At 40.3% G+C, this 27,128-nt stretch overlaps 1 protein-coding gene across 4 annotated transcripts in view; it reads left to right on the top strand.

Annotated features, from left to right (window-relative positions):
* The window catches only part of Hcfc2 (host cell factor C2), a 38,604-nt gene extending 15,101 nt beyond the window's left edge, over positions 1-23,503 (top strand). The window contains exons 8-16 of one of the 4 annotated variants that reach the window (XM_055627849.1): positions 3,068-3,235; positions 3,760-3,812; positions 7,033-7,207; positions 11,155-11,228; positions 13,141-13,275; positions 15,294-15,479; positions 16,010-16,295; positions 17,325-17,403; positions 22,583-23,503. In XM_055627849.1, coding sequence (XP_055483824.1) covers positions 3,068-3,235; positions 3,760-3,812; positions 7,033-7,207; positions 11,155-11,228; positions 13,141-13,275; positions 15,294-15,479; positions 16,010-16,295; positions 17,325-17,389 — 1,142 coding nt within the window. In that variant the 3' untranslated portion in view covers positions 17,390-17,403; positions 22,583-23,503. Of the gene's footprint in view, positions 1-3,067; positions 3,236-3,759; positions 3,813-7,032; positions 7,208-11,154; positions 11,229-13,140; positions 13,276-15,293; positions 15,480-16,009 lie in introns of all 4 variants that reach the window. The other 3 variants (XM_055627848.1, XM_055627847.1, XM_055627850.1) reach the window with 3 other exon arrangements.
* The last annotated feature ends 3,625 nt before the right edge of the window (positions 23,504-27,128 follow it).

Genomic DNA, 27,128 nt, shown 5'->3' with positions numbered 1-27,128 from the left:
ACACACACACACACACACACACACACACTTTCTCTCACACTCACCAGGTAGCCCACATGAAGATCCAAGCTGCCCATCGGCCACGTTATGTGCAGGGTACCTAGGTCCAGACCATGCATGCTTCTTAGTTGATGTCTCAGTCTCTGTAAGCCCCCATGGGTCTGGGTTGTCTCTATTGGTCTTCTTGTGAGGTTCCTGTCCCCTAGAAGTCCTTCCATCTTTCCCCTAACACTTCCACAGGACCTCCAGAACTCTGCCCCATCCCTTAGCTATTAGTCCCAGCATCAGTCTTGATGATCTGCCTTGGCTGGAGCCTCCCAGATGCTAGTCCTGTCTGCAAGCACAGCAGAGCATCATTAATAGTGTCAGAGGCTGGCTCTCCACTGCGGGGTTAGTCTCAGGTTGGGGTGGTTATTAGGTGGACATTCTCTCAGTCTTTGTTCCCTCTTTATTCCTGCACTTCTTGTAGGCAGAGTAATTTTTGGATCAAAGGTTTTTTTTGAATGAGTTGTTGTTTCCCTCCCTCCACTGCCTGGCTAGGAGGTGGTCACTTCAGTCACCATTCCCTCCACCCCCCACTTAGGGGTCTCAGCTAGAGTCACATCCATGTCCTCCCAGGAGCCTACCCTGTTGCAGGCCTCCAGCTTGACAAAGAGATGCCTCCCCCTCAATTTCTCTTCTTGTTCCCAGCCCTCTCACCTGCACCCCACCCCCCACTTTCCCCATATCTGATCCGTATCTTTGTTTCCCTCCCCATTCCATCTCCTGCCCAGTTCCCTCTCTTCATCCACTTCTGCTGTCTATTCTATTTCCTCTTCTTAGTGACATTCTAGTACCCTCCCTTGGGCCCTCGTTGTTACTTAGCTTCTTTGGGTCTGTGGATTGTAGTATGTTTATATTGTACTATATGGCTAATGTTTGTTTATAAGTGCCATGTGTGTTTTTCTGGGTTGGGTTACCTCACTCAGGATGATCTTTTCTAGTTCCATCCATTTGCCTGCAAATTTCATGATTTCTTTGTTTTTAATGGCAGAGTAGTATTCCATTATGTAAATGTACCACAGTTTCTGTATCCATTCTTCAGTTGGGGACATCTGGGTTGTTTCCAGTTTCTGACTATTACGAATAAAGCCACTGTGAACATGGTTGAGCAAATATCCTTGTTGTATGGTGGAGCATCTTTTGGGTATATGCCCAGGAGTGGTAATAGTTGAGGTAGAACTATTCCCAGTTTTCTGAGAAAGCGCCAGATTGCTTTTCAGAGAGTTTGGTTTGTTTTTCAAAGAAGTTTTATTTTTATTATTTTGAATTATTTGTAGGTATGTCTGAATTTTAGTGTTTCAGTGCAGGTGCCTGTGGAAGCCAGAGGCATCTGATCCCCCAGAGTGGGAGCTACAATGATTGTGACCCACCTGAGAAGTGTGCTGGGGAGCAAACTCAGGTTCTTTGGAAGAATAGCAGGTGTTTCTAGCCATCTCTTCAGCTCTCGAGATCTGGCGGTTTGGTTTGGTTTGGTTTGGTTTGGTTTGGTTTGGTTTGGTTTGGTTTGGTTTGGTTTTTCAAGACAGAGTTTTCCTGTGTAGCCATGGCCATCCTGGAAATCACTCTGTAGACCAGGCTGGCCTCGAACTCCCAGAGACCCGCCTGCCTCTGCCTTTTGAGTGCTGGGATTAAAGGAGTATGCCACCACCCACCGCTGGAGATCTATTTTTAATCTGTTGTGCTGAGTACTCAGTAGGCTTTTGATGCTGAAAACTCAGATTGTTTAGTTTCTCAGAAATTTATTTCACGATTTACATTTTAAAAAATTCTCTCTATAGCTTCTACCTTAATATGTGTTTGTTTTACTCCCTGGACTTTCCAAATGTTTACTTTTCTTTACTTTGAGAAATATAAATAGCTTGGATTATCAATGGGATAATGGAGGACTTCATACGGAATTGAAGGAACTAAGTATTCAAGGCCATATGGGTCTACAAACTCACCTTGAAGCATGAAAGTAACCGTAGGCAAAATGCATTAACAAATGTGTCCTGCTGTGTTTCAGCACACTTGTTTAGGAAACAAGCTTGCACTGGCTATGGCCTCTTGGCCATATGTTACTGATCCTTAGTAAAAAGATATATTTGAGGCTGGAGATGACTCAGCCATTAAGAGCACAGGCTGCTCTTGCAGAGGACCAGAGTGAATTCCCAGCACCCACATGCCTCACTAACATCTGTAACTCAGTTCCCGGGGTCTAACACCTTCTGCTGGCTTCTGTGCACCAGACATGCTTACAGTGCAGATACACATGAAGGCCAACACCTATATATGTAAGATAATGATTAAAATATTTTAAATAAAGTAGATAATGGACTTGCTCTGGGCGGCTGAGCCACAGGCTTGTAGACTGCAAATCCCAGAGATGGATTTTCTTAGCTGTGCAGAGCTTGGACATCCTTCCTCTCAGTTGTGGAGCTCCAGAGAAGGCAGGACCAAAGCTACTATATTCCTGATCTCAGATCTTAACAGGCTGTTACTTGTTGTGGAAATATGTAGCAATATTTTATACCAAGGTGATATGCTTTTGGTAATACTGATTTTGTTAAAGGGCTATTAAAATTTCAAAAAATATCCAAGTTATTTTTGCTAACAGCAGTATTTCTACCATATTTGGTGTTGGTTGAAGATCAGTTCTTTAAGTTAAAAAAAAATAAAATTTCTAAAGGTAAAATAACAAAGCAGTAATTCACATAGTACTTTTTCACATCTCCTTAGGGTTTTAGATGAGATTAATCATGTTCAGGATAGACCTTCAGCCTTTTATTTTTAAACATTCTTTTTTTATTCTGAATCTAATTACTCAAGTAGTTTGGTATTAGATTGTTTATTTATATAAGAAACTAAATACATCAGAGCTGAAAACTACTTTGATTTGACTGGATCTAAGCTTTGTTTAAGTATATTCAGTAAACAGGTGCAATGTTCATTGCTGGTGTTCTTTCAAAGCTCCTACACACCAAAACTGTTGGCAAATTATTGGTGCATTTGAAACTAAAGGCATTATGTGAATATTTTTCTTTAGAGAAACCTCCAGCACCATCACAAGTCCAGCTGATCAAAGCTACTACCAACTCTTTCCATGTCAAGTGGGATGAAGTGCCTACAGTTGAGGGCTATCTTTTGCAGTTGAATACTGACTTGCCATATCAAGCTGCATCGTCTGACTCTTCAGCAGCACCAGATATGCTAGGTAAAATATGTGTCATGCTTAAGAATGCATGCTTAGGAATGCTAATGTGCTTTGTAAACACACTGCAGAAAATCCTGTGACTATGCTTGGCTCAGGAAAGTGCATGAATGTTAAGATGTCCTGGTACATAGCTGTAAGCCATCTCTCTTGAGTTTCAGTTCTGAACCCTGGCTTATCTCACTATCTGATATGGCAGAACATAGGACATAGGGTTCATTCTGGTGCACTATTAAAACTGATAGTACTTGAGTTCCAGGCGTGTTTTTAATTAGCTTTCAGAAATATTTCACTGTTTGTATCTTTTTTCCAAAAGTGTTTTGAATTGAACAGGTCCTTGGAAAGTAACTAAACTTGTTACAGTCTTCAGGAAGGATTTCAGTAACTATTAAGTAAACTATTAAGAAAGCAGATACACTGGATAAAGATGTTATTTTAATCTTTAACATGCACATTTAAAATATTTACAATGTATTTTATGGATGCTAATTAAGAGCATATCAGTGTGAACTTTCTTATCCCTACAGGAGGCAGGATGGACCCTCACAGACAAGGCAGTAATAGCATTCTTCATAACAGTGTAAGTGGAAGCATCTGTGATAAAAATGCATTTTTATGGCTTTAGTCCCAGTTTTTATTGAATTTTTTTGCATATTACTCTGAATAAGGGTCATTATTCCTCACTTCAGGTGAGACTCATCTCTGAGATGTCCAGGCAGCCCTGTCCACAGGGCTGGGGATGGAGGCCAGTGTTAGGGTGCTTGCAGCATACATAAACCCTGAATTTCTAGCACCACGTAAATAAAAGGAGAAAATTAGGTTCCACAGGCTTATGATGACAGAGCCTAAATTCAAAAGTCTAGTTGCATTGAAGATAGTCAGGCCTGGTGCATGCCTGTAATCCCAGCACTTGAGAGGTGGGCCAGAAGGTTCAGAAGGTCAGGACCAGCCTACGATATATTGTTGAGTTCAGAGCCAACCTGAGCTACACGAAACCCGCTTTCAACCAAAAAATTCTTTTATATGTTTATATTGTGACATTCCTAGATGTCACACATGTATTTGTTCTGAATCTATATAATAGGATTTAAGTACATTTTCATATTTTAATGTGTATTTCATTTACCAAAGAATAACAGTAGCCAAACCGAACAATTTCTGTGAGTTTACTTGTTCTGTATGAAGTGATTATGGTAAGTATTTGTATAAGCTAATGGCTGAGCTTACTGAAAATTCATTATTTTCATCTGGGAAACTGCTCCTGATAGCAGTGATCCTTTCCACAGGAAGGGATGAGGTATAGTCCTGTTCTGAGCATGACTGAGAGTCAATAGTATGAGAAATACTGTAGTTGCTCAGGAAGGAGATACTACAAGTTTTGCTCATACAGTTTGTGAGCAGCCTATTTTAATAGACTATATTTATATATTTATACATGTGTCATGAATATTGCATGTTATGTGTGTCTGTGTATACCATGTTAGATAATACAGTTGCCCCTTCCTGTTCTTGGATCTTGCTTAAAACAACTCCTTTAAACCATTCCAGCTTTCTTTTAGTATCTACTTATGTCTTCTAAATGAAGTTCTAGCTGGGTGTTGTAGCCCACCTTTAATCTCAGCATTCAGGAGGCAGAGGCAGGAGGATCTCTATGAGTTTGAGGACAGCCTGGTCTACAAAGTAAGTTCCAGAACAGCCAGGGCTACATAATAAGACACTGTCTCAAAACACAAACAAAGCAGAACAATAGGTAAAACTCTTACTCCACCATGCCTTTACCTTCTAGCTTTTCATCACTCCCATTTGATGAGCAGATGAGGAAACTGGAGCGGTGGCGAGTGCTTGTGATCCCAGTACTAGGGGAGGTAGGAGCAGGGGTGGGGGAACCCGCTGGCCAGCTAGACAAGCCTCTTTGGCAAATTCTAGGCCAGTGGGAGACTGAAAACACAAGGTGACAGCATTCCTTAGGAACTACAGCCAAGGTTTCTTCTAGTGTCCACACACATGTGCAGAGATGTTCACATGCATGAACACACTCACACATACAGAAAAAATAATGGAAGATTTGACGACATATCCCTCCTCGACTCTCCCCTCTCCTCCATCCTGGAAATATTTTTAGTTGAGTTGTACTTGATGTTTGTGTTACAATGACGACTTCTTTCCAGATGAGGCATATGTATGTTATTAATGTTGTTCCTTCATATACAACTTTTCTGCTCCCGCCATTAGCTGCCTCCCTTTTTCATTTCATCTTTTTCTTTATTTTAATTAATTTATATTCAAATCCCAGCATTCTCTTTTCGTCTTTTTCTTTTTGGTCTCCTGGAGCCCTTCTTCATGCTCCAGTTCAGGCTCTCCTAAACTTTTTCAACACACAATACCCACCTTCTTTTTTGTCTTAAGAAAATTTTGCACAATCCAGTATAAAATATACAAATGACAATTATCTGCTAATAATAAATTGTAAATGTATTGTGTGTGTGTGTGTAAGAACACATGGAAGACAGCACCTTAACATCAGGGGTCCTCTGCAGTCATTCTCTACCATGTGTGTTAAGATAGGGTCTCTCTCTGAACCTGAGTCTGTAAATTCAGCCATACTGGCTGGCCAGCAAGCCCCCGGGATCCATCCTCCTGTCTCCACCCCTTTAGCACAAGGGTTACAGGGATGTTCCACCTTATGCAGCTTGTTCACATGAATTTTTATTTGGATTCTAGACAACTGAATCCAGGTCCTCATATTTGTACTGAAAGTATTTTATCAACTGGGTAACCTCCCTAGCCTGACAAATTGCTCCTAAAATAATTATTTGGTATATATACAGTTTTACCATCATTAGAGATAAAAGCAAATTTGCTGCTGATTAGATGGTGTGTGCTGTTTTTCATAAAAATATTTTTATATGAAAAGATTTACATAATCTTTCTTTTCCCCCTCCCTGTCTCTTCTGCCTCAGTCTCCTAAGTAACTGTAATTACATGTCTATACAACCAGGCTTACCATTAGGAAAGTTTTTGACCAAATTTTATTTAATAGCAAATAATATTGATGTTAATATATTGAATATTTATATAGAAAATTCATTCATAGAGAATAATTCATTTGCTGAAATTTTTCTTTTAGGAGTCATCAGATCTTTCATCTGCGTGTCTGATTTGTTTTTTAAAAATTGAATAGGAGGTAACAAAATGGTACAGTAAGTCAAGAACTTTCAGTGCAAGCCAGACCACCAGAGTTCAATCCTAGTACCCACATAGCAGCAGCAGGAGAGAACTGGTTGCATAAAGATATCCTCTGCAATCATGCCATATGTGCACCCACACACATTATACACACAGTCAGTTATAAATTGTTCATAAAGTGTTAAACTGAGCAGTTTTCATGGCCTAGCCCGTGTTACATGAGTATTTACTTGTAATGTTAGCCACCATGTGAAAAAGCTAAACTAAAAATACAGTCTTTGGAACATGGAGATTAAGTGAAAAAATATATCTTAAAATGCTAGTTTAAAGAATAATTCTATAAAAATTAGGGATATAATTTTAACTGTTTTATGTTTTGGTAAGGTTTTTGTTGTTTTGAGAATCTTATTTCGTAGCCTGGGCTAGCCTAGAGTACTAGAACTTCCTGCCCTATTTCTCAAAATACTGGGATTACAGGTGTGCACCACCACTCCCTGTTGGTAAACTTACTTTCCCAAATGGACTTGTAGATTATTTTGCTTGTTTTTTTTTTTACATGTAATTTTATTTCACTGAACATTTCTTGCTATGATGAACTATTTTATTTCTTGTAGGTTAGTGATACAGTAAACAGTGCAAAAACTGAACACACAGCTATGAAGGGAACTTCAGTGAAACACAAACCAGATTTCAGAGCAACAGATTCTAATGCTGGTTTACATTCACCTTTGGCGCCTAATGCTTCTAATAATAACAGTTGTATGACGGATATGCTATGGAAGAATGAAGGTATAAGGTTACATTTTGAATAAAATTAAACCTTTTTAACATTGGTAGGGAACTTTAGAGTTACTAAAAAGTAGACATTAAACACTGTGTGTGTGTGGGCGCGCGCGTGCATGCGTGTGTTTACATGTTTCTGTGTAGTCGAACTCTGACCTTGAACTCAGAGATCTGCCTGCCTCTTCGATTAAAGACATTATCACCCAGCATATATGTGTGTGTGCATGTGTGCCTGTGTGCCTGTGTGCCTGTGCGCTTGTATGTGTGTTGAGGCAAGGTCTTACTGTGTAGCACTGGCTGGACTAGAACTAACAGAGATCCACCTGCCTCTTCCTTGTGAGTGCTAGAATTAAAGGCAAGTACTTATGTTACATGGTTTTGATAATTTTCCTCTTAGTGAAAATCTTGATGACATTGAGGTGACTGTCCCTGTGCTTATTTTCTGTTCACTCTTTAGCTCTATGAGTTTATCTTATTTTTTATTTATCTTATTTCTTTTTCCAAAGTGTTGAGATCTGTGCTTGATATATGGTTGTCACTTAGTAAATAATTGTGTAGCAGGTATCTGAATTAAGGTAATTCAGTTGTTGGAACTGTTAAATCACTTACATTCATTCATAAGACAGCTCACAATTTGGTGATTTTTTTTCTATTTGAATATTCTGTTATATATATTTTTTTAAATAGGATCTTACTTTGACTCCCTTTCTAGCCTAAAACTCATTATTGTAGCTTAGGCTGATGTAAATTTGTTGCAGTCCTCCTGCAATAGTCTGTAAAGTGTTGAGATCCACCATGCCTGGCTATATTTTAATAGTCAGATGCCATTGAAATACATATCAAGTATTGCTTGTGATTTCAGTATCTAAATTATTTTTTAAATTCTTGTATATCCGTGGAATAGAAATTCAGCTTTTTTATTTTAAGACATTGTGGAAGCTGTTCTAAGTCTATAATTATCTCAAGGATTCAAATAAAACAGGATAAACTTTTATTTTGAATCTAAAATAGATTAAAAATACTGTAGAAAGATGCTGTCCGATGCTATTTTCATTGAATTCTTTACCTACGAGGAACAGTTTGTTGGTTTTCACTTTTCTTTTTTTGAGACAGGCTCACTCTGTACTCCAGGCAGGCCTAGAACTCACTTGTCTCCCAGACTAGCTGGCTTTAAGCTCTGAGTGACTCTCATGTCTACCCTTCCAAGTGTTGGGATTATAGGCATGGCTCAATACACCTGGTTCCCGTCTTTCTTGACATAAAGGAATTATTTGCTATAGATAAGCTTGGTTCTAAACTTCCATTTTAAAATTTCTTATTTGTAATTTTCTGTCTTTCAAAGAACTTTATATGTTGAAAACAAGACTTGAGCTTGAAATTTCCAAATCTTCAGTAAAATTGGTACTGAGCAAATGGTAAAGACAGAGGTTGTAGAACACATCCTGAACACTCTGTCAGAGACTGGCCAGTCTTAGGTTACAAGGAATGTGACATTCTTTACATATTGGAAGAGCTGCTGGTGTGTTTCCAGGAGTGGAGGAGTGATAGGATTAGATTTGTGTTCCTTGAAAGCACCCTCTGGCTTTACCAGAGGAAGAGATGGTTTAGGAAATAATTGAAAGACTACTTAGGAGTTCTTTTAGGATTCTCAGACAGATATGCATAAAGACAAACCAGTGGGTAAGATAGAATAGGAAAAAAAAACCTTGAATGCTCATCATATACCTTTATATTATATTAGAAGTATCTTAATTAAACTCCTCAGCTAGTTGGTTATGAGACTTTTTAGCTGGACATCAGATGGACACTGACCTTCATCAAAATGGAAACAGAGGGCTGAGAACCATTAGGGAGAATATTCAACTCTGAACTTAACTTGAGGAACACCAGGCAGTTTAATATATAGGTCTGGAATCTAGGGAGCAGTTATCAGCTGTAAATATAAATGTAGAAATATCTAAAATGTAAGTTCCACAGGAGCAGAGGCCTTGTTGACATGTTGCTAGATTCCCAACAGCCAGTACTGTGCCCAGGTCATACATGCTTGTCTGGTGAGTGATTCGTATTTACAGCATAGGGTACATGCAGGGAGAGGGAAGATCCACTTACGAACACCAGATAGGCTGGCATGGTGGCTCATACCGTGATCCTCTGGGAGGCAGAAGCAGATGAATCTCTGTGACTTCAAGGCCAGCCTAGTCTACAAAGTGAGTTTAGGACAGCCACAGCTATGCAGAGAAATTATGTGTTGGGGGTGGGGGAAGAAAACAGAACACCAGATAGAAAAGGATAAATGTTGGAGGTGGGAGTGGGTTTGTTTGTTTGTTTTCTTTTTGTTTTTGTCTTTTCCTTTATAGTGGGCATCACAGTTTGTGACTCTTTGTATGTATATTTTTACCAGATGAAGAAGTTCATGAAGCATGAACCCTGCCTGTTTTCATTCACCATCATAGAAAAAAACATGATGCCTGATAGTCTTTATTGTTGTGAGATGAATGAATATAATCACAGAAAGAGACAGGCTTTAAAAAGAAATCTGTGCCATCACTTCTTATCTTCCACAATGGGAAAGAAGACAAAAAATGCACAAGATCATAAATACATTCCTAGTTGAGGGCAGGAGAAAGCAGAACATTGAAGAAATTCATGCCTGATACCCACCCATCCACACACACATACACACCCTAAAATGGGTGGCAAAGCCATTTGATCTAAAGTTTAGTAGGAAACATCCATGATAGGTCCCGTGCATCTTATTGAAACATTTTACACCCAGTGGTTAATCCATAGTAGTGCTGTGTGCGGGGCTCATGTTTATGACTTAGAATTGAAAGCACCAAGAAACAGCCAGCCAAAGCAGTAAGACTCAGCAGTCTCCAGGCTCTGCACTGCACTCCGCCCTTACACGTGGGTGCTTGTGCTTCTGGGCACGCAGGTGTGCTAAGTAGTGCCTGGACCTAAGGAGAGCAATTCCTGAGACTTTGCTCTCTAGTCCTGTGTCCAGCACACAGACCATCAAAGCTGAACCAGCCAGTTGATAGAGCTGAGCCCTCACTAGCAACATTCAGTACCAAATCTAAAGGCTTGGAACACATTTATGCTTATGAATCATCAGGGATAGCAGTGTGGATGGGGACTGCATTTCAGCATGAACTAAATCAGGAAGCAGTTAAATATAAATATATAAAATAATCTATCCTTTTTTTCTTTAACTTTTTGGTTTTTGTGAGTTGAATCTTACTTTGTAGTTCAGCCTGATCTCCTAACTTGAGATCCCCCTGCTTCATCCTCCTGAGTGCTGAGATTATAGGTATAGATCCTGTACCCAGCTAGAGCTCTTACTAACAGTCCTCTTAGCTGAATTCTAACAGTGTCGCTTTGTGTTCTCTTGTACGAGAACTGTGCTTCATCTTTGGTAAGCATCCTCTTTACTGTAGCTAGTCACCAAACACGAAGGTGACATCAGGATTAGTTTGAATGGTTATTGATTACGGATTCCTCTGGCTACTTTTCCCAGTGTGTGCACACACATGTGCACGTTTCAGTTTGTACACACATGTACCCACAGATGTCAGTGTATATGCATGTGAAGGCCAGAGACACACTGTGTGTCTTCAGTCTTTTTCAAGATAGGGTCTCTAATTTTTACATGGAGCTTGCCAATTTAGCTAAGCTTGCTAACCAAGAAGCCACCGAGATCTGCCATTCTCTGCCTCCCCAGCATGGGTTAATAGGACCATACCTAGGTTTTTTACATGGGTTCTAGATTGAACTGATTGTGATATTTCTCTAGCTCCCCAGTTTTTCGATTCCTTTAATTATGGTAAAGTGCACATAATATGGACTTTGTTAATTTAAGTGTTTGGTGTCATTAAATACCCTGAATGTTTATGAACTGTGTTTTAATATATCTGAGTGATTATTTAATATTTAACTGATGGTTTACTTTTCAGCCGATGAAATATGTGCTTTGCCTGCAACTAAGATCAGCCGTGTAGAGATGCATGCTACAGCAACGCCATTTTCTGTAAGTGTATGACCTGGTGGTGATGTGTGTTATAGGAAAATCTGTGTGTTTAAATAAAATGCTTCTCAGGTCTCATGTACTAAGGAGTTGATATAAATTTATAAGCAGGTAGGTTAGTAGGAAATGTTCATAACATGTTTAGTGAAACAAGATTGATACAATAATAATGTATATTTTGTGGTCCCAATTTTGATGTAAAAATGCACTTAATACAAATTTTCAGGTTCTCGGTGTATCAGCTCACAAGGTTGCTGTATTGTGATAGTACCTAGGTTGCTAAGTAACTATCTCTGGGATGTGAGGCCACAGATAATTTTGACATTCTTCTCTATGTTCTCATTATTTTATATGTATGTTTAAATGAACATACACATCTGTATTAGTGTAAATTACACTAACAGTTAAAAGATGGAATTTGTTATGGAACAGAAGTGCTTGGGTAGCTCCTTCATAGCAGCACAACAGAACTTTGCAATAACAGATTGGTGTGCATGCAGGCTAGCTCAGAAATCTGACATAGAGTTATTTCATGGATGGCCATAATAGATCAGCAGATCACCAAACTTAAATGCTTGCAGAGTGCCTCACAGATACACCAGGATTACCTTAACCAGATAAATAAGAGGGTCATCTATTCATACATACTGTTTTTAGGGTTTAAAAAATAGTCATTTCACTTTATTTCTGTGATTATCTTATTTGACTGTTTACCATTTAGAGTCTTTCAGACTTGTCTGTGTTTTTTTCCTTTTCCTTTTTGGAATTTTAATAATGTATCTTGCTCCATCAGAATGTTAGTCTGTTTTGTAGACTCTTCTCAGGGAAGGGTTAGTAACTGGAAAGATTTTCCTTCTGACTCTGTTTTGTAATGTAGCAGCCACAGTTTGTTTCTTCAGTTGGAGCCAAGTACTTTATAAAAGTTACTGAAGAGTTTTTACCGCTTTAGCAAATGAAGACTAGTTTAAAGCTGCTCCTAACCTTTAAAGACTCTTGTAGTTAGTTCACTTTGCTGTGTGTGCTAGCCTGAATAACAAAGAGGGAGTGCTAAACAGATGCCTGTACTGTTGCATACTTGAGACAAATAAATGAAGTGTATGTTTGTTTTGAGATGGAAACTGTCATTTATAAGAATGTGGCTTTAAAAGGTTAGTTCCAAGGATAGTATACCATGAAAGTAGTTTAACTTGGAGTCTGTTTTTAAAGCGGAGCAAAGAAATGTGGTTTGTTTGTTTGTTTGTTTGTTTGTTTGTTTGTTTGTTTTGAGACAGGGTTTCTCTGTGTGGTCCTGACTCCTGGACTCACTTTGTAGACCAGGCTCGAACCCTCAGAGATCCACTTGCCTCTGCCTCCTGTGTGCTGGGATCAAAGGTGTGTGCCACCAAGCCCGCCTCAGAGCAAAGAAATGTAAAACAGCTTAATCTCTATTTTTAGTATATATTGATGCATATTCAATATTACATTTACAATTACATTTTAGTTTGAACATTTTGTCTCCCTTTATGTTTGGAGAGGTATTTCAAATGCAAAGATCTCTGGATCTCTGCTTCTGAGTCTAGGGAGAAAGCCAGCTTGGAATGGAGTTTTCTACCTGTTCCTTTTGGAGCAGACAGTAGCATTTCTCTAAAGGCATCACTTATAGCATTCTATAAAACAAGCTGGCATTGGAACCTGTCACTGATTGGGAAGCATGATTGTAGCAAGCCCCTGGTGGAGAGGGCCTGTTACAGCCTCTGCTTAATGGCCTCCCTTTCCATTGTCAGCTGTTGAGACTTGTATGCTACAAGCTAACGGTGAGTGCTATTCATCCATGTACGTCCATGTACGCACGTATAGATCACTGCATGGGATTGCATAAATCTTGACATTTCTATGTTTAATGCAGTCTTATAAATTTTTCTTTCTCTGAAATTAGAAAGAGACACCTTCAACTCCAGTGACCGTTTTGAAAGCAGAACAACAATGGTGTGATGTTGGAATTTTTAAAAACAATACAGCTTTAGTGAACCAGTTTTATTTGCTACCAAAAGGAAAACAAAGTATGTCAAAGGTAACTGTTGATAAATTTTCTACACTTTGAGAGCTGAGAATATAACTGTGGCAGAATGCATGTCTAGCATGTTTATAGATTTGGCTACAATTCCTAGCACTTCAAAATAAGCTAAATATACAAAAAGTGAATTATGATCCTTGAAAGTGAGATTATTTTGATTAATCTGATTGAGGTCATTTGAAGGAATGAAACTGGGGTGTTTCCACAGTATTATTGAGAGTGCTTTATATATAATTATCTTTTTTGTTTGTTGGTTGGTTGGTTTGGTTTGGTTTTAGAGACGGGTTTTCCTGTGTAACCACCCTGGCTGTCCTGAATCTAGCTCTGTAGACCAGGCTGGCCTCTAATTCACAGAGATCTGCCTGCCTCTGCCTCCATTAAAGGCCTGTGCCACCACTGCCTGGCTCATCTTGCATTCATTAATACTGCTTTGTAAATATGGTGCAAATATAGCATTTAAAAATATTCTATTTTGACTAAGGTATGTTTATTGAGACAGAGTCTCATGTAGCCAGGCTAGCCTCAGACTTCCTGTGTAGCCAAGGCTAGACTTAAATTCCTGGTTTTCCTGCTTCCACCTCCCAGTTACTAAGATTACAGGTATACTTGATCAGGGTTCCAAAGCATAAAGATCTTGTCTGGTGAGATAAAGTAAGGTCTTTAAAAATATCTCCGCTGGATGGTGGAGATATTTTTACCTTTAATTGCAGCACTCAAATCTTTGAGTTTGAGGCTTAAGGCCAGCCTGGTCTGAAAAATGAGTTCTAGGACAGCCAAGGCTACACATAGAAACACTGACTCAAAAACCAACAAACAACAACAAGAACCTCTTTGGGTTGGGCAGTGGTGACACATACTTTACTCCCAGCACTCAGGAGGCAGAGGCAGGCAGATCTCTGTGAGTCTGAGGCCAGCCTGGTCTACAAAGTGAGTTCTAGGACAGCGAGGGCTCTATAGTAGGAGCCTGTGTCCAAAAAAGTAAAAATACTACGGTATCTAATTATTTCAGGTAAGGAATCTGTAACCCACCCTATATATCACTTATCAGTTTAGTTTCTCTAGCAAAACTTTTGGGACCCCTCCCTCTTTTCACACTGCACATTTCCAATTCTTGATAACTAACATTCTAGTAAACACTCATTCCTTTTAAGGTTAATGAGATTCTTAACTGGAGCTGAAGCTGTGTCCATATAAAGATATATTCACATGTAAAGGCATATTAGTGACCTAATTTTTCTGTTTATTTATTTATTGTGTGCATTTGTGTTTTGCCTGTGTGAAGGTGTCAGATTTCCTGTAACTGGAATTAGACAGTTGTGAGCTGTCATGTGGATGCTGGGACTTGAACCTGGGTCCTCTGGAAGAGCAGCCAGTGCTCTTAACTCCTGAGCCATTTCTCCAGCTCACCTAATTTTTCTTAAAGAACAAAAGAGCAGAACATCTGCAGCTAGGAACTTGAGTTTGAATTTTTTCTTTTTTCTTTCTTTTTTTTTTTGAGACAGGGATTCTCTGTGTTGCCCTACCTGTCCTGGAACTCACAGAGATCCCCCTGCCTCTGCCTCCTGAGAGCTGGGATTAAAGGCATGTGCCCCCACTGCCTGGCTTGAGTTTGAATGTCTAGTTCCAGCAGTCTTCAGTGTAAGCTAGGGCAAGTGCGTTATCTGACCTCTGTGAGACCTGTGTCCTCACTGTAAAGTAGAGACGAGCAGGCTTCCAGACAGTGTGCTGGCCCACTGGCGCCTTGCACAGGTTTGCTGGTTGGGAAGAAAAGTGCAAAGTGTCTTGACGACTCAGATCACCTTTCCTCTGGATGAGAATCTCTGATTCAGAAAGGGCTTTAATGGGTTCTGTATCAGAATTTTACTCTTTGTGTGGGAATGGGAAACCCATGATGAAGCTGGATCCTTAAAATATAGCTTATTCTTAAAAGGTTTTGTTGTTTAATAAAAACTGAAGTATAACTTTGAAATAATAAATGTACCTTCTTTCTGACTTTTGTATATTTTGAATTTTAGGTAGGAAATGCAGATGTACCTGACTATAGTTTGCTTAAGAAACAGGATCTTGTTCCAGGAACAGTGTATAAATTCAGGGTTGCTGCAATCAATGGTTGTGGAATAGGCCCTTTCAGCAAAATCAGTGAATTTAAAACATGTATCCCTGGTTTTCCTGGAGCTCCTTCTACAGTCCGAATTTCCAAGGTACTCTATCAGGTCCAGCAAGCCTTATCTGTGATGCAAATGACTTAGACATTCTTACTAATAAACTTGTGAAAGATGCCTAAGAGAGGTGGGTTAAATGTTTAAAAATATGTTTTGTTAGCCATGTATGGTATTTTTCAGTACCAGATTGCAAAATGAATTATAATATTTAAACCACAGAAGGACTGGGAAGTCACTTTGCATTGTCTTTGTTACAAAACCCAGAGTCCATTTTGGAGAGTTTTAAATTCTCGGACATATGAAAATGGATTATATTTTATAGTAAGTCTTGCTCTTTGTTAAGGAGGAAAATCCCCTTTGGAGGATATGATAGGCTACTAGATATTTAAGCCTCGTTTTGTTTGTGAAAAGTATGTAAACTGTAGAGCCAGCTGAGGTAGACTCTTACTCAGCAGGAAGAGCTCTAATTCTAGTATAGTGACAGAAGGGAGGGTTCTATGTTCTAAAGGCAGGTCAAGTGATACTAGAGAAAACTGGGGAACCTTCACCTGTTTCTTCCTCTCCTCTAGAATGTTGAAGGTATACATCTTTCTTGGGAGCCTCCAACTTCCCCATCTGGAAATATTTTGGAATACTCAGCCTACTTGGCTATCCGCACAGCACAGGTGCAAGATAATCCAAGCCAGCTGGTGTTCATGAGGATCTACTGTGGTCTTAAAACCTCGTGTATAGTGACTACTGGGCAGCTTGCAAATGCGCATATCGATTACACATCCAGACCCGCCATTGTGTTCAGAATATCTGCAAAGAATGAAAAGGGCTATGGACCAGCCACACAAGTCCGATGGCTTCAAGGTAACAATAAGAAAGCACCTTTGAGTTGAGTTGTTTTTATTAAAGCTGTTGTGATGGTTATTTATTAGTAGCTGGTTATGAAGATATGTTCTTTGAGAGTATTCTCACTGTATTTCTAGCAGTTATGAACTTGAGTTTGTAAGTTGTTCTTAAAATGTATTTGCTCACTTCTAGATCCAAATAAAGATAGAAAGAAGTAAAGACTGAAAATTAGTATATGGATTCTTCCTTACCCATATAACTACTTATAAAGTAAAAAGATAGAATGAAGATGAAAGCCGGGAGGCGTTATTCCCCTACCCTTTTATGAGGGCAATGTAACTCAGCTGTCCTGTATCTACTGAGATGAGTCTAGTACCTGGCTGTCGTGCACCCTCCGTGCTGAGCGCTTTCCACGCTGTAAACGCCCTGTCTGTGTACCCTCTGACTTTAGTCCATGAGCACTGCTCTTCTATCGGCTGGCTCCCAGGGCAGCGGATTTATGATACCAATTTTAGTAGCCACTTTATTCCTTTATTTACAGTTATCAGAAGCTTAAGAAATTAAAAGAGAAAGGCAAGGTCAGGAACTCTGATTCAGTGTTTTAAAAACTATTTTCTGAAATCATAGCAAAATATTAAAAAGATAGTGGATAGTCTTGATTTGTATCTGACCAAGATGTCTGAATATATCTTTAGCTAAATCACCTAATCTATTAGGCTCTTAATTTCTGTACTAGCAGGTAAGGGAGTTAGAAGTGTTTTCCTTTAAAGTCCCTTTCAACGCTTAACTTTTTTTCCTGAGGAGTTGGGTGTATCTCTGAACACTGTCATGTGTCAGCAGTCTTAATGACTCTGTGTTTTCCCATTACTTCATTAAAAAAAAAAAAAAGTAAAGATTATGTCCTCTTGAAGAAAGAAATAAGCACCTTAACAGGACACAAGTTTTTAAAAAGTGTTTTAAACATTTGTAAAGATTTTTGTAAATGCTCTAGATGTTTTATTTTTTCATTATTTTTACCTCAAAATTGTATACGCTTTTTTATACCAGAAATAAAAGCATTAGACGGCCAATTCAGGCTCCTTGCCACCTTAGAGATGCAGATAGTTCCGTGACCACTTGGCTACAGGTAACTTACTTTACGCCTTTTGAAATCTCATGGTTTGACCGCTTAGTCAGTTCAGAAGTATGTACAGAGCAGTAACTGCAGAGAAGACTTTTCTGTTTGAGAGCTGCCATAAGTGTATAAGCACAGGTCTAGCTTCTTAGGATACACAATCTCATGCCAGTTTGGGGTGTCTGGGTAGTTGTGTCCTCCAACTTTATGTGTGATATGCCCAGTGAAGATGAATCTAATTGTGAAGAATTGATATATATATATATGCCAGTTGCTAACTTAAAGTGTATAGAATATTTTAATATATAATTTTTGTAAAGAACTGGGATTTTTATACTACAGTATTTGTAATTAATGTCTCACTAATTAAATTTCTCTTGAAGAAAATATGCAAACCATTAGACACATGAGTCATTTCTGAACTCTAAAAATAAAATAAATGCACTACTAAGGTGTTGTTAGAATACCTTTTTTGGGGTACGTGAATCCTTAATCATTAAATGGGTACTTTCCAAGCAGTGTTTACAAGGAGCACCTCTGGTTGGTAATTCCAGCAGCTCCCATGGGGAGAGCTTCACTCTGCCTTCATTTAATTTATGTGCTTTGCTTTTGGCAGTGCTTGCTTTTTGCACAAGTAGACTTTGAACTTACCTCATTATTACGTTTGTAATCATTTGTGTAGCTTCCATGATGTGTCTGATAGAAGCTAACATATCTTAACCAAAGTTACATGGTATGCAGATTTGCACATATCAAATAGTAGGCTTTGTTGTATGTGTGTGCTCAGCCAGTTGCAGGAAGTGTATGTTTCAATCCCAGTTACTTTACTTTATTAGAAAACTTCTGGCTTCTAATCCTATTCTCGGCATTAATCAACAGTTTGCATCTCAAAACATTTGTTGTTGAGAAATAAGTTAATTTAAAGCAGACCAGACCGTTGGTTTTGTGACTGCACGTTTTTACCTATTTAGTATGTGACTTAAAGGCATCTTCTAGGCCAGCAGGCAGATATGAGTTTATGGTTCTAACATACGATTTGATTCTTTGATGAAAGGATAGCCTTTCTATACCAACCAATTTGTTAAAATAATAACTCTTTTTACCTCAAGAATTGCCCAAATTGTATTTTTCATTGGCATTACTTCCTTAGGCATAAGTCATGTTTCTGTTTCTGTCGTGGGACTGTTGACTGAAAGACACCCTTAGCAGATGTGGCTTTGCTGTTAGCAGTTCCTGTGTGTTAGAACTGCGTGTCCATGAGTAGGACGGCCTGTCATGCTGATGTGAGCACCTGTAGCTTCTGAGGACCTGCACATCGTGAGGCTTCCGTCTGTATCATGCAGACATTGTTTTCTTTTTCCTCCATCTCTTCCTCCTCCTTTTTTTTTTTTTTTTTTCTCTCCCTGGGGATTGAACTTGGGTTTTGGGCAACCAGGCCAGTGCTCTAACACTGTGGTACCCCACAGCCCAGGCAGATATCTCTTAAAAGAGGGTTTACCTTACACTAAATTTATTTCTTTCCTCTCTGAGCTGTATAACAGTCTTTGTGTCATAAGCCTCTTTCATGTGTTCTGGTCTTTGGTTAGCATAACAGTAAGAATATTGTTGATATTGCATGTTCTTAGAATTATGTTTCTAAAATACTGTATTGGCCTTATTTTAGTTTAGCAAATTATTTTGGCAGTTAACTAGAAATAAGTTATATACACACTCAATCTGTATTTAAAAATTTTAAAAATCCTATTGCATGTATGAGGCACCTTTGCCCATAAGCCAACTACATGTGTAATCATCTGTAGAGAAGTGAAACTGTTGGTTCATTATTTCCAAGACTTGTAGGGTAGCAAAAATTGGTTCTGCTTAGAGAGTGTCTGCTATAACTGAAGGGCTTTATTTTAAAATGGTAGCATATTGACATAAGGAACATTTGTTAACATCCTGTCTGGAATGAGCAGTATTTGGAGCTCCTGTGCTCCTCTGCTCCTAAATGGAGAGACTGCAAGTAGGTGTGGTCTTTGGCCATGTGAAGTGTAACTCTTGTGTTTCCCAAGACTGACTTTAGGCAGTTCTATGTATTGTGTAGCAATGATCTGCGAAATAAAACCACCTTTTTGGCTATAAACAGTTAGAGGTGTTAATATTCACTATGAATGATACAAAGAGTGGTGGTGGCAGAGCCAGTCTGTGGGGGCTGATGTGTGTGTCATTCATTTGAAGACAACAGGTAGTCTCGAACCTAAGGTGGACTGTTTAGAAACTCAAGTTAGGTTGTGGTCAGGAGTCATTTTCTCTAAGATTTGATGACCATTTACCCCTTACTGTATTACAGTTGTGGTGATCTGCATGCAAGCAAAACACAGATGGCTCCAAGAAGCAGTCTAGACTTGTTTTGTTTACATTTTGGAAGTTTTCTTCCCCTCCCCTTCCCTACGCTTTTTCGTTCAGAGCAGCCAGGTTGTGCCCTGCTACTTCGTTGAGATGGCTCTAGCAAAAATCAGGTATAATGCTGCATTTCCAGGTCTAGGGGGCTTTCTACTCACACTTCATCTTGTCACACGCGCACCCCTCGGACTCTGCACTGTTCCTCACATCTGTCTTTCTTCACACACTTCCTCCTGTCTGGAATCCACATTTCCACTCCTACCATTTTTACTAACTGGATCAGTCTGGCCACACCTTGCTTGACCTCTTCTACCTTCTGGAAGATCTAACTGCTGCATTAAGTTTTCTTTCTTCAGGCTCAAAGATGATGTCCCCACTGTCCCTTTCCCCTCTCTGATGGGTATTTGTGTAGAGACTAGGTCTTTAATCTTTTTCACACTGGGCAGTTAATGGTGCCTAAAGATCTTAGCAGGTAAATAAAGAAATTCACCAACTTTGTATTTTTCAATTCCCCAGCCTCAAATCAGGATTAAAATGGGGTGGCTTTAGTGTATTTAGTACCCTGGGAGAAATAGACTCTAGCTTTGTCTCGCCTCACCTGGTTGCTAACTAAGGAAATTGCCAGTTACATAACAGGTTTAGGAAGACCTGAGCTAAAGTTATTTTAGCATTTAATGACATTAGTGGACATAAAGACATTAAAGTTAGTCTCTTTCATGTGTGTGTGTGTGTTGAGACAGGGTCTCACTATGTAGCCCTGGGTGTCCTGGAACTTACCATGTAGATCATGCTGGCCCCAAACTCATCCATTGGCCTGCCTCTGCCTCCCAGGTGTTGAGATTAAAGGCATGTACCACCACACAGGGCAGATGTTAAGCTGCGTCAATTTAAGCATAGAGAACTGCTGGAGACAGCAGACATAGAACTGTTCTCTGCTGCTCCCTGGGGCACACTACTTCTAAGCTTATTGGGCAAAATACTGTTTTGTTTGGTTGAGACAATGTTTCATTCTGTAACCTAGGCTGACTTTGAACTCATGGTAATCCTTTGCCTCAGCTTCTCAAGTGCTGGCATTCCAGCCTGAGTCACACTTAAAGATTCTTACTGTCAGGGAAGCAAGGTGGCCTTGGCCTTCCTCCCTTTGAGTCTAGTGATAGTTCAAAGTCCCCGTACTTGTATATTTCTGTAACTACAATTTCTGACTATGCATGGAAAAACAAACTATAATGTTCTGGGAGAAATAAGCTGAATGAAAGCTAAAAATCTCAGGACAGTTAGTCTCCTTGTCCCAAATGGCTCTCCATCTTCCTGTCAATGTGGTGCTGCTGTCCTTTGCCGAATAAAGTTTTTGAAAAGGGAAGTAAGTGTCTGCCCGGGGGTCTGCTGACCCCAGCAGGTCTAATCAGAAGCCACGCATGACAAAGCATCGCAGGTGCTTGGTGGTGTGTGGAAGCCCCTGGTGTTTGACCCAAGGCCTCCAGCTGCAGTTTGGCACTTCTTTGTTCATTCCAGTTAAAATGTGGGTGAGACTTTGGGTTTTATAGCTGGCTAGGTGTGCATGTGCCTGCGTGTTTGTGGTTTCCAGGTAGCCAAAGCAGTGCCTGCAACTTGGTCATGAGTTGCTCTTTTGATGAGTAGAGCTCAAAAGCCCTCAGGCTCATTTGCTGCCTCACCCAGTCTGTACTGTCCCACTCCATAAACCAAGAAAAAAACTTCAGCGGTTGATGGGTTAAAAGTTTCAAGAGCTCTTCAGTTTTTCAGAATTCATGAATTGAGGATCAGAATTTGTACTGAATTTCCTGAACTATAAGCTGTACCTTAACCTCCGCATGTCCACAAAATGGTACAGATGGGGATGATGTTGGCAGAGGGTCTCTGGAGACAGTTGGCATTTTTTATATACCCAGAAGGGAGCTGTCCTTGAATGAATATAGAGGCAATTGAGAGCAGCTCTGTGTTGCCCAGATTTTAGAAATAAAAGCACACAAATGCACAATTAGGGAAATGTACTAGACAGCACCTTTCAGTAAGGAGGTGTAGTATGCTTTACATTGCCAATTAGTTCCTCATCCACCCCCCCAGTTTAGTCCAGACCTTGAGAGTGAAGGCTGGCCTTGAACTTGGAGTTCCACCATGCCTAGATCACCGTCTGCTTTATAGAAATAATTCTAGACAGCAAAGTAGAGGTGGCGGGGGGCTGATGTGGCAGGGCAGCGCTCTTAGTACTGCGAGCTCACAGGCTGTTTCTGAGGACTCCTCTCCTCACACCCGCATCCCCAGTGGCTTGTGTCATGGACTTCCCCATTGTTGGCTGCACAGCAGCTACTGGTGGAGTATGGCACAACCTCACATCTTTTTTGTTTAAAGGTATTTGCTGTGAAACAGTGTGTGCCAACCATAAACTGTGGTTTGTTTTTAAATAAGATGATACTTTCATCAAACTTTTGCCCAAGCAGAACACTCTTAACTGCCCAGAAACACCTTCTGTCCTTCTCTCTTCCCTTCATACACAGTGTAAATGTTCTGGATTTGTTTTTAGCAATTATGCCCATGTTTTTATTTGTAGCTCTATCATACATGTGTATGTTAATAAAATATTTAGAGTTACCTGGTTTTGAACTTGTGTGTAAAAGGAATCATGATTTATGTATTCTGTGACATATTTTCTGCTTTTTTAAAAAGATTTGTATCCCTGTTTATGCACATAACTGTCTTTCATGTCTTCACTGCTATAGAATATTCCATTGTATTACTATGCTGCAATTACTTTTGATCTTTTGTTTACTAGGATTTGGATTATCATTTTCAGATTTTTGCTATTGAAGACAATGCTGCTGTGGACATTCTGCCCAATTATAATGTAAACTCTGTGTTCTTTGCTGTATTCAGTATTGAGAACTATGATAGACACAACACAGATACTCAGTAAATGTTTAAGGAATGTGTAGCTTCTTGTATTCAGTTCCATGTATGTACAAGAGTTGTTCTAGGTCAGTTGTTTTCAACTACTGCACTGTGGTTCAGTTACCATACCTTAAAAGAGGGTCTTTCAGGACAACTGAGACATGTGTGTGTTTCCCCCAAGTTTAAACATTGTCCCAGCTGGTATTTAATCAAGCATACACATGTATGTTTGTGTCTTCAAAAGTCTCCATTGTAGTTTCTCATGTGATAAGTACTAATAGATGCACACTGCGTGTGCTGTAGCTCTCTGAGGGCCTCAGTAATCTCTAGGACCATACATTTACACACTGCAGCTTGCAGGAGGAGGCTGTAATGCTGAGCTGGGCTCTTTAGTGCCCTCCCTGGCTTGTGGCTGCAGTTCCTGGAACACCTTGGCAACACTTGTTCTTGGCTCTCTAGTATTTGCCAGTGTATGCATAGTATACAAATAGTTCATGGTGGGTTTCATTTGCATTTCCCTAGTTACTAATGGAATATATGGGTCCTCTTCTGTAAAATACTGAATAGTGTCTTTTGCCCATGTTTGATAAATTGTTTTTCATTGATACATATGATTTCTATATATGTTCTGGATGTCAGTCCTTTGCGTATGTATGGTACATGCATTTCCTACAAATTTGTGCATTGTCTTCTGTACTTTGTGTTAAACGTCCTAATCAACTTGGAGAAGACTTACATCTTTTCCATGTGTCTTCCCAGTCAGAAGCATTGTATGTCTCTCCATTAAGCCATCCTTAATGTCTTCCAATAAACAACAGTTTTCTGTCTGAAAGCCTGTCTGACATTAGATTTCTCTGTAGGAAGTGTGTGTGTACATGCTTCTTGACAGGGTTTCTGTGTGTAGCCTTGGCTGTTCTGGAACTCACTTTGTAGGCCAGGCTGGCCTCGTGCTCACAGAGCCACCTGCCTCTGCCTCCTAAGTGCTGGGGATAAAGGCGTGTGCCACCCTGACTGGCTCCAGTGTCACATTTTTAACACTATGGGGAATTTATTTTGAACTTCCCAGTCTTGTCACTGGAGACTATGAAAACAGTCTTTTAGATCTAGCAAGCATCCCAAGTTCTTCCGAGTGCTATCTAGCTGCCTTTGAGCTTTTTTTCTTGGGGGGAGAGGGAATTGAGGTAAGGTTGCTCATTATGTAGCTTTGCTGGCCTGAAACTCACTCTGTAGAACACACTGGCCTCAAACTCAGATCCTCCTGCCTCTGCCTCCTGAATGCTGGGATTAAGTGTGTGCCACTACAGCTGGTGCTTTCTTTTTCATCTGCCCATTATGGCTGTTTCTGATCCTTAACTACAGCACTAGGCAGGACCTGCAGTACAATGCTGGAAAGTACAGATGGTGAACGTATGCCTCCTCAAAGACAATGCATCAACTGCTTTGTGTTGTGTGCACGTGAGCATGCAGGTACGTACACTCATGTGCATGAGGCAGCCAGAGTGGACTACGGGAGTCCTCCTCTGCTACCCTCTGCCTTCGGACACAACTCTCACTGAACCGGGAGCCCTGCCCTGCCCTCAGTGTTGGGTTAGGATGTTTGTGTAACTCACCTGTACTGGTGAGGAAATCTACCCTAGATGCTGGTACTTTATTACGAATAGTAGTTTTACTGACTGCTGCTTTCTCCATCTATATACAACTCTTCTAAATATTAAACTGTACTTGAATTCTTAGTAGAAACACAACTTAGTTGTGGTATGTATGTTTTAATATATTTGGACTCAATTTGCCTCTCTAAAAAATATCTAAAAGATTTCTATATCACTTTATTATTCTACCTTCTTCATTTACTCAGTGTTTAGGGTTTTTAAATAAAATCTCTATTGTCTAGGCTGCTTCCCAAATGAAGTCTGAAGATGTAATTTACTGTAGATGTGAGTAGGAAATACAATGCAGCCTTGTTTGAGACAAGGTTTCTCTCATGTAGCCCAAGCTGGTCTCAGAGATGGCCCTGAATTCCTGATCTTTCTACCTCTACCTCCCACGTGCAGGGATTACAGGCCCATGAGGTGATATCCAGCATTCTAGGATGTTTGTAGTCCCTATAGAAACACTGGGAAACACCGACCTGTAAGGTAGCACCTGCACTGTGGGGAATCCTCGTTGTCTCACTCGCTAGGGATCCTATCTCCACCTCCCCAGCACTGGAATTATGGCCACGTGCTGCTGTGCAGTTTACAGTGCCCCTGGGACTTGAACTCCAGCCCTCAAGCATGAATAGCAAGCACTTAACACTGAACCAATCTCCCCAGCCCCCGTGGTAACCCTCTCCAAGTTATTTTCACCAGAGTAAGAAAGGGCACTGGCATTTCCTTAAATGGCCCAAATTTTCCCTTGCATGACAACCTTTGTTGATTGCTTTGATCTCCAGTTTTTGATTTTGTAAATTGGGGGAGAGGGGTTGTACATTTGAGTGCAGGACAGACTTGTCAAATCCCCTGGATCCAGAGGTACAGGTGGTTGGGAGCCACCTACAGTGGATGCTGGGACCCAAGCTCTGTAACCACTGAGCCCTCCCTCAGGCCCTGGTATTTTTGTTTTGAGCAAGCATCTTATTTTGTTGCCAAGCTGTCCTCCGACTCCTGGACCCAGTCTTCCTGCGTCAGCTTCGCAAGTGTTGGGCCCTTTGGCAGCATGACACCATGCTGCTATTCACAAGTTGACAAGCCTCCTTGGCAGAAAGGTCCTGCTTATGCCTTGGCTTTATCTAGAAACTTGTTTTCTTACATTTATTTGTGTGGGTATGAGTAGGGTCAGAAGGTCAAACTAACAGAAACTGTCCTCTTCCCTCATCCTGAGGGTCAGAGATTGAACTCAGTCCCTAGCCTTGGTGGCAAAAGTACCCGCCTGTTGAGTCATCAGTTTAAAAAAGATACTTATTTTTATGTTATGTGCATTGGTGTTTTCTCTGTCTGTATGTCTGTGTGTAGATGTTAGATCTTGGAGTTACAGACAATAGTGAGCTGCTATGTGGGTGCTGGGAATTGAACTTGGGTCTTCAGGAAGAGCTGTCAGTACTCTTAACCACTGAGCCATCTCTCCAGCCCTGTGCTGAGTCACCTTAACTGGCCCCAAGAAGCCTGTTTCTACTGACTACTCAGGTATTCCAGATTCAGAACTACCTTTCATCATATACACTCTTGGATTCAGTGTAGAAAGCAAGGGCAGAAGTCAACCAGATTGACTACTGGCAGTCAGGAATCCCCCCTTAAAGGGATGAAGGATGGTGCCACTGTTGTTGTAGGGTGAGGAATGCATGCTAATGCACCATGTGCACACCTGTTTCTCTGCACTTCTCCCAGGGTGCAGCGCTGAGGGAAGCAGTCTCAATAGGGAAGAGAGCCAGAGAGAAGACATCCCACTGTCATCTGCGATTGTGATTCTGAAGCCTGTCAGAAACCCCAAAATGTGAAATGCCTTGCAAGTGGGGCTTGGCCTTGAACTCTCTGTTGCTCTTACTTCCACTTCCCAAAGTCCTAGGATGACATTCATGTGCCACTGTACCATCCAGAAACAAACACACTGGAAGAACTGAGGGGTCTTAGCAGCCCTACTGTTGAGCAATTTCCACAGGAGTGACTGAAGGCACGTTCTGTCTACTCAGCTTTCTTTAAGAGAACTACATATATGTGTATATATTTATATCTGGCAAATGATAGAATTATGTGTGGGTGGGGGCAAGAGAGTGAGCGAGCACATGTGTGCCTTAACACCCGTGTTAAGGTCAGAAGACATCCTGCAGGCCTGAACTCGGGTCAGCCTTGGCAGCAAGTCCTTCCCCATGAACCATCTCAGCAGCTTTCTATTCCTTCTCGGTGCTCTACTATGGTAACCTGAGGTTGGCCCTCAAAAGAATTTTAGGTAGAATACTGAAGGTAACTGGATTTCTTTAGCTCACCAAGGCAATGGGCATGTTTTCAAGACAGGAAGGTATCGCACACATATTACATGGGAGGAGAGAAATAAATACAAAGAGCTTTCACACCGCTATACCAAACACCAAAGTCAGGATAATTTAAGTCCCTTGTGCTGCTTGTGACTTAAATAAATCACTAAAATCCCATGTCACTCTTAAAAAAAAGGTGTATTTACAAAATTGTAAGCTAATTTTAAGCTAATAAGCTTATTAAGGATGGTGATGAGATGTAACCCAGGGCAACCAGAAAGCCAACACTAACTGACACGTTAGTTAGAATGCCCGCACCCTGCCCTGCATGTTGTGGAGTACCCAGAGGGCATTTGCCTTTGCCCTAAAAAGTGTTACTTGCAATCAGGTTCAAAATCCTGTTTTAATGATGATGTAAATTTAAAAGGAACTGGCAGTTTTTCTCTCTTAATTCTTCCCTCAATTCAGTCTTTAAGTAGAGAATGATCCGATCCAAGGCCTCACT

This window comes from Psammomys obesus, unplaced genomic scaffold (genome assembly GCF_907164565.1).
Source record: "Psammomys obesus unplaced genomic scaffold, mPsaObe1.curated_primary_1811, whole genome shotgun sequence".
NCBI lineage: Eukaryota > Metazoa > Chordata > Mammalia > Rodentia > Muridae > Psammomys > Psammomys obesus.
This window is presented reverse-complemented; position numbering and strand designations above follow the sequence as displayed.